Source organism: Oratosquilla oratoria, chromosome 17 (genome assembly GCF_046742065.1).
Source record: "Oratosquilla oratoria isolate Oo_2021 chromosome 17, ASM4674206v1, whole genome shotgun sequence".
NCBI lineage: Eukaryota > Metazoa > Arthropoda > Malacostraca > Stomatopoda > Squillidae > Oratosquilla > Oratosquilla oratoria.
In genome coordinates this window covers 14,203,605-14,211,532 of record NC_134793.1, presented here as the reverse complement: position 1 = coordinate 14,211,532, position 7,928 = coordinate 14,203,605, and the positions used below count along the sequence as shown (strand labels likewise).

At 38.8% G+C, this 7,928-nt stretch overlaps 1 protein-coding gene across 2 annotated transcripts in view; it reads right to left on the bottom strand.

Annotated features, from left to right (window-relative positions):
• Nucleotides 1-322: 322 nt before the first annotated feature.
• LKRSDH (lysine ketoglutarate reductase/saccharopine dehydrogenase) overlaps nucleotides 323-7,928 on the bottom strand; it is a 61,086-nt gene continuing 53,480 nt past the window's right edge. For both annotated transcript variants that reach the window (XM_076200488.1, XM_076200487.1), the window contains exons 13-18: nucleotides 6,169-6,353; nucleotides 5,806-5,949; nucleotides 5,532-5,693; nucleotides 3,678-3,941; nucleotides 3,249-3,453; nucleotides 323-2,073 (exon numbers count right to left, since the gene is read on the bottom strand). In XM_076200488.1, coding sequence (XP_076056603.1) covers nucleotides 1,781-2,073; nucleotides 3,249-3,453; nucleotides 3,678-3,941; nucleotides 5,532-5,693; nucleotides 5,806-5,949; nucleotides 6,169-6,353 — 1,253 coding nt within the window. In that variant the 3' untranslated portion in view covers nucleotides 323-1,780. The remainder of the gene's footprint in view (nucleotides 2,074-3,248; nucleotides 3,454-3,677; nucleotides 3,942-5,531; nucleotides 5,694-5,805; nucleotides 5,950-6,168; nucleotides 6,354-7,928) is intronic.

Genomic DNA, 7,928 nt, shown 5'->3' with positions numbered 1-7,928 from the left:
TGGCACCAGTCCCTCATGACTGCACCTCTTTGTGAAAATGGGGCTGGTGTGTTGATTTGTATCTGTGTAGCTTTATGTTCACATTGGAACTTTCACTGGGACTCAGTCCTCTCCCAGTTGGAAGTGCATTGATTGGTGTGAACCTTTACAAGGGAGAAAGAAAGACTAGGAGAATGGGTAAGCTTTGACTCAGCTACCCCCTAAACAATGAGAAAATGACTTTCAGGTATATGTGTGCATGCTTATATTATTATTATTATCACTGTTGTTGTTGTTGCTGTCATCATGATCATTCTGCAGATTTAAAGACAATAAGACCCAATTCATTATAAAACTTTTATTGGAAAAAACATTATTCCAAAACAAGGCATATGTATGGGTCCATGAACAATGTACATTTGCTATTTTCGTTTAAAAAAAATGGCACAAGACATTTGTAGTTCACCTTTTAAAAAAATAGTGCACTCTGAAGTGAGAATACAGGTAAAGTTTCATTCTATGTGTAAGAGTTCCATACTCAGTAGGCTTTCTTTGTCAACCATCTGCTGCACAATACGAACAGAAATTAAGTAATTGAGGAGCATCAAGGTGCCCAGAATTCTCCATTAACCATTCTTGCACACTTTCAAATGAAAGAATAGCAATGTGCATGTTGATCATTAAAGTACACAGTTGACTTCCCAAAAACCTGTTTTGTCATAAATTTCATCTATCAGTTCCAAAGAGGCATTGCATCCACAGAGACTTAACAACTTTGAATGTTCAAATTTAGGATAAGGAAAGCCTGCATTTAGTATCAAAATAAATCAATACAGTACAGACGTATTGATCATTCAAAATGTATCCAAAATCAACATTCTCCAACATAACAGGTAAAAAGTAGGTCTAGACTAAATAGCATCTGGAACCCTATAACAGGTCTAGACTAATTAGTATCTGGAATCCTATAACCTAAGTATGATATTCCTGGATATATGGCCTTATCTTTCTATGCATGTACTGTACAAACATTGGTCACTGAATATGATTCTAAGCCAAACAAAAAACCTGCCATTCTATTTTCAACATAACATTTTTGTCAATTTTGTCAGATCTACAGAGATGGGTCAATATTTCCTGGTGATAAAGAAATTCACTTATTTTGGAGAAAAAAAAAATCATGGAACTAATGCATTTTATGTCATTGCTCCTTGGAATTAAAATTCATGTTGTCTTTTAAACCTCACACCTTCACTTTACAGCAGTGCACATATGTCAACTAATCACATGGCAATCGAGGTTATTACTGGTAATGATATTTTTCACTACTAATTACAAAAACTTAAAACTAAACAACTCCTCCATCATAGAGGAAGTTACATAAAACAACAAACAGTTACAGATAAAGAGAAAGATGAGCATGACATGATTACAGTAAATATAATTTGAGCTTTTATCATTTCATTCACCTACCTACACCTATTGAAGCATTACAAGGTTGTTTATTGAATGTGTGAAATCATGACAGAGATGGAAAATGATGTCACGAAAGACATCCTTGGACTTACGACATACAATTCACTTCAAAGGTTTGCACTTTGATTGGAAAAATATTATTCTTTACACCAGTGAAAATTTACTAAATGTCTTAACTCACCTATGTACAGTATACATACGGATCTGGATGATGGAGCCAAATATTGTAATACTATATTTCAGTATGAAAAAATAGCTGTGGCCTCCAGATTACTGTACAGCACCTTCAAACAATGACAGGTTCCCTGACAAATTCCTCGTGTATTTACAACCAAGTGGATTTCTCCGTAGCATGGATTCCTTCATTACGCAAGCGGTCAAGGATGGGTTTATAGACTGACTTGGAAAATGGAAGAACCATTCCCTTCCCTTGGATTTCATTGTCAAGAACCATTTTAGTAGCTATGGCAGCTGGGTAACCAACTGTTTTTGCCATTGCTGAGTAACCACCTGTATCACCGTAGCTCACCATATTGATCCCACGGAGCTCGCGGCCTCCATCCTGCCATGCAATTTCAACTTCATGGCGGAGAACAATCAAGTCACGTTCTCCCTTATCTGGAAAAGAAAGGAAAATAATCCAAGAATAAAAATCAATGCCACAATATAAAGTGAAAATACTCAGACCTGCTGAAAAATGTAAACAGTCTTTTTTATCAGGGTACATACATACATATACCAAGGCTTTTTCCCCCTTACAGGGGAAGTAGCCAAAAAGGAAAAGGCATAAAATCATTCCCACCCATTCCATCCCTGAATACACTCCACACCCCTTCACCCTCCCTCTCATCTTAGCACCTCCTGGATGACGGGTCATCCCCTGCACCTTGTCCACTGCCCTGGGTCAGAAGCAGTGTCACAAGACACAGTTGTAGAAATTTATCAGAGTAGTAAGAATATTAAGTTATTGCACAAGCTACAATTAAATGAAATAAAGTTCCCATTCAGCTTTCACTAAGAAAAATTATTTTGTGTAAGAGAAGAATGTAAACAGTAATGTTACGCTGTAACATACAGTTGAACCTTCGATAACAAATGCCCCATTCAATGAACAAATTGGTTAACAAACAAGTTTTGTGAATTTTTTTGTCTCTGTTAACAGATGATACTTTGGAGTACAAACATATGCATACAACTGTACACACAATCCCACAGGCTCAGTAGTTATTTGGCATATTTGCTGTAATCATTTCAGTAAGCAAATGTTTCAGTTTATGAATGGAGTCACAGAACAGATTAAATGTATCCAAGGTTCCACTGTATAATAGTGACATGTTTTGGAATGTTTCCAATCTGTCTTCACAAAGGAATATAATTTTGTGAAGAACGATGTGAACAGTAATGTTAGACTGAAAGATATGAATGTGGGGGCATGGGTTAATGTTCTAGAATGTCTCCAACTGCATGCGAGGTCAGTGTTGCCAAGTGTGCATTAGTCACACAATCTAGTACTTTGTTTAAGATTGTCCAACATTTCCAGTTACACTAAGTATTTAGTTATTTTCAAGTTTGTCATCTTAAGCATTCACTGCTGAAATGGGTGCATCTCACATATCCCTCCATTGTGACTATACACATCAAAGGATATTTTCCCCCAATATACGACAAGCCAAGCCAAAACACACAACCACCCCACACTCATCCAAATCCCTTAGCAGCTCATCAATAGAGCATTACTACATATGGCTAGGTACTGCATCTTATAAAATATAATAATGTATTGTCATACTAACTGAGCTTGAGTTTGTTGGAAAGGAAATGAGACAGCGTATCAAGGGGAGTCTCGCACTTGACCACCAAGTCATCCTTCAGCAATCCAAGGGCTTCGATGGCCTCCGTTCGAGATTCAGAGCCTACTTTCTCCTTGAGTAAAGACCTGAGGTTGTCGTAGAAGATATTGTGATCCATCTGACCCAACATCGCGCATACCATTTGTTTCTTGAGGAATAAAAGAAAAAATATATACACATCTCTAGAATATAATACATATTTGCATCTTGTGCCAAAAATATATATAAAAAACATAAGATAAACAATAAAACATGATCAAATAATGCATTTAAATGTGTAATATGAGATGAAAGCAAATATCTAAGTTTCATCATACGAGGTAGTTCTTCTTCTGCTGGCATCATGTAACCCAGTACTAAATGCAGACTTACCCATGTTAAAGTAGGACCATTGGGGTGCAATGAGGGGTGATCTTCAGGATCAATGAGCCCCAGCTTTATAAGTCCTTTTACCACATCAGAATAACCCCGGTAGCGAAGAGTTCCCCGTAGAATAGTCTTAGCCTCAGGAATACCGTAGAAATCAGCATACATGGTGGAGTCTCTGTTGGGGAAACCCTCAAGAGCTAGACCAGGCAGGAAGTTAAAGTCCTCTGTGGCATCCAGGAGAGCACCACCAGCAGGAATATCAACAACCTGAAGGACAAAAGAAAACATTAAGTTTGGGTTCAGTTTGAGCTACATTTGTGCCCACCCCCACCCCATTTTTTTTGGGGGGGGGGGGGGAGTGGAGTGTATTTAGGGATGGAATGGGTGGGAATGATTTTATGCATTTTTCTTTTTGGCTACCTCCCTTGTAAGGGGGAAAAAGCCTTGGTATATGTATGTATGTTATTTTATTTTATATATATATATATACTGAGAGATGTATGGTTTGTGGTGAAGGATAAAGGAAAAACATCAAAATTTCTTCTTTCTGCAACCCTTACATTCCAAGAGTCTGCCCCATACAGTGCATAGGCACAATGACCTTTCCATATGGTCATTTCTTTGCATCCATGCTTGATATATATTTCTCATGACACTTTTCATTCCTGCAAGACATTTACTTGTTTCCTTCAGTCTACAACTTACCTCCACCTCCACTCCTCCATCACCTGCTACATGTGCCCCTAAATACTTAAAACTATCCCCTTCCTCCTGTGTCTCTATTTCATGATTTGCCTCCAACTCAATGCCACCCTCACTCCTTGTAAGTAAATCAAGTAAATATCTGGAGGGAATGAAGTGTTATGAAAAATATGTGTCTGGGGATGAACACCATGAGGAACACTGTACAAAGAAGTGATTGTGTCCATGTTACTATATGGAGTGGAGATCTAAATTCTAAAGAAAGCAGAAAAGAGGAACCTAAACATGTTTTGGATGAAGTGTTTGAAAAATATGGAGGTTACAAGGATAGATAAAGTAAAAAATGTGTAGGTGAAGCAGAAAGCAGAGGTGGAAAAAGAGCTAGCAAAATGATTTGGTAAAAGAATGCCAAGATGGTTTGGGTATTTGGAAAGAACAAGTGAAGAAAGACTAGCAGAGAACTGTAGAAAGCGAAACTGAATGAATCAAACTTGAGAAGGCACTGGATCCAAAAAAGATGTCTGCTGACCAAAGAAGAGAGTGCAAAAGATTGGAGCAAATGGAGAGTAATTGCAAAGGGGTAAGGAAATGAGAGATGTTCTTCTTGTCTGTTCCAAAAATTTCTTTGTGAATGTGGGGAGGCAGGTTGCTATATAATGAGACAGTTGAAGTAAATCAGCTCCAGTTGTCAGGGGCTGCTGTATAGGTGCTGTGTCTGTTGCATTGCCTTCAACCTGAACAGTGTGGGTACGAAACTTGAATGACTTAATCCTTGAGGAGGTAAGATGGGAGAGACAGCTTATGGGTTCTTGTATGGGTGTAGGGAAGGTGTATGGTTTGACTTGGCCACCCCTCTTATAAGGGTGACAAGGCCTCTTGCTATGTGTATGTATAACTTATGCCTTTCCTTTATAGCTGGGTTTATGAAAAAATGCAGAATTGTAGTTACTGTTACAATATTTTTAACAAAAATTTTATTTAAATTATTTGAACTGAATATATACAAAAGGATTAAAAAGGAGGAGCATGCTGACAGGAGACCTTTTGGTCCATAACTAGGTTGGATGAAAAAAAAAAAAAAAATTATTAATATAATATAATATAAACGATAATCAAGGAAATAATAAACAGACAAATAATAACAAACATACACACCTGACCATCCTTGAGGTATCGAGCCCCAGACAATGTGTTGAGGAGCACTCCACGTGGACTCCACGAGAAACGGTACCGCAGTGGATTATCAGACACTTCAGGAGCCGGTAATCCACCACAGAAAGAAATGAAGGATTCTACCTTGCCACCTCCTGCATGCACCTGAGATGGAAGAGTTAGGTCTTCATCAGTTAGAAATATGACTGTGATAATGAACAAGCACAGGGTATTTAGATTATGGTAATACAATGCATGAGTAATGTTTGAGTACTACCTCGTCAAAACATTCCATAGCAAGGAGATGGTCTATGCCAGGATCAAGTCCGACCTCATTGACAACAGTGATACCTGCTTCCACAGCTGCATCATGTAATTCTCTCATAGCTGGAGTACAGTAGGAGGCTGTAACCATGTTCACCTGTGAATTTATAGTAAATACTTTATCATTCTATCAGTTCTGACAGTTCAGCATTTTTAAATATTAAATTTCCTTTCACAATTACACCTTATACATGTCACTGTGAACAAAATCTAGGAATTACTTTTGCTACATTCCATAAACATAGTTTTCCTGGTAAGAGAACAATTAAGTAAATACATATATTTAAACTCCCAACTTTCCCTTTACTGTACTCACCTTATGGTTAATGCATTCTTTGGCCACAATAGGATGTAGAGAATATGGCAAAAGAGACACAACAACATCTGCTTCAGCTACAGCATTTGCCAAATGATCAGGTCTTTCGGTCACGTCAAGTAGCACAGGTTCCACGTTGTCATACTTGGAGGCAACTTGATCAGCTTCATCACGAAGTGCTGAGCCTGAGGAGAAGAATTAGGATAAAAACAAATAAATATGTGTGTGTATGTATGGAAGGAAGTTAAGAGATGAAGGGGAGGCAAATCAAGTAGACAAGAAAAGGTAAAAGGTGCAGATAGAGCAATGATAATGAAAGATGAGGCGGTAAGGGGATGATGGGCAGAGTATTTTAGGGAGCTGCTAAATGTGGAGGAGGATAAGGGGTGTTGGTAGCAGTGGGAGGTGCTAAGAAAATGACAGTGATGGGCGAGGAAAATGGAGGAGAAATAAGAGAAGAAGAGGTGCAAGTAGTTATTGACATGATGAGAGCAGGTAAGGCACCTAGGTTAGATGGGTGTCATGCAGTCTGAAAAAGTGAGGTCCAATGATAGTGGAATGGCTAGTGAGGTTGTTTAATGTTTGTCTTAGGGAGGGTAGGGTGCCAGAGGACTGGAGGAGTTCATGTATAGTTCTGATTTACAAGGGAAAAGGGGACAAATAAGAGAGTAGTAGTTTCAGAGGGATCAGTTTGTTGAGTATAGTTGGGAAGGCTTATGAGAGGGTTTTAACTGAGATCAGGAGAGGCACAGAGGATGTAATTGGTGAAGAATAGTATGGGTTTAGGAAAGGTAATGGTTGCATGGATCAGATTTTTATGGTAAGACATATGTGAGAAAGTTTTAGCAAACAGTAAGGATGTTTTTTTGGGCCTGTATGGATTTGGAAAAGGCTTATGACAGGGTGGACAGGAAGGTACTGTGGGAGGTTTTGCAGATATATGTGATTGGGGAAAAGCTGTTAAAGACAGTCAAGAGTCTCAATGAGAGTAGTAGAGCCTGTGTTAGAATTAAAAATGTAGACAGCAAGTGGTTTGAGGTAAAGTTGCGATTGTGTCTGGGATCTGTCATGTCGCCATAGCTGTTCAATGTGTACATGGATGGGGTGGTGCAGGAGGTAAAGGCGAGGGTAGTGGGCAGGGGATTGGAGATGGTTAAAGAAAAAGAGGAAAAGTAGGAGGTGAGCCAGTTTTTGTTTGATGACAACACTGCGCTTGTGGCAGGGTCAGAGGGGGGATTAAGGGAGTTAATGAAGAAGTTTGGAAAGTTATGTGATAGGAGTGTAATGCCAAATTTTTTTATATTAATTCATGTTATTTAATATTACTGAATAGGTTGCCCAGGAGAAATTTCAACACATAGAATACATTCAATTACCAGAGCATACAGAAACTTCCCTCTTCACTTCTCATACACAACCTGGCTCCTAATCTCTTTGTAGCCCATGCTAATCCCCCTTTTCCCTTCCCAATCCCTCCATCCTCTATGCTGAACATTACCTCCAATGCTCACTTACAGCTAAAAATGGGTAAGAGACAATCTGCCACGACTTCAATTTGTTGGTCTTTGTCCAAATATTCTGTCTCACAATTTTCAGGAATCTGTATTTAAGAATCCTCTCCCCCTCCTAAATGTCCAACCTAGATTATAATTGCTCATCATCTTTGAAGAGTTAAGATGAGAGGGAAGAAAGGATGGTGGATGGGAGGGGAATGGATGGGAGTGGAATGGGTGGGGATGAAATGGGCGGGGGTGGGTAAA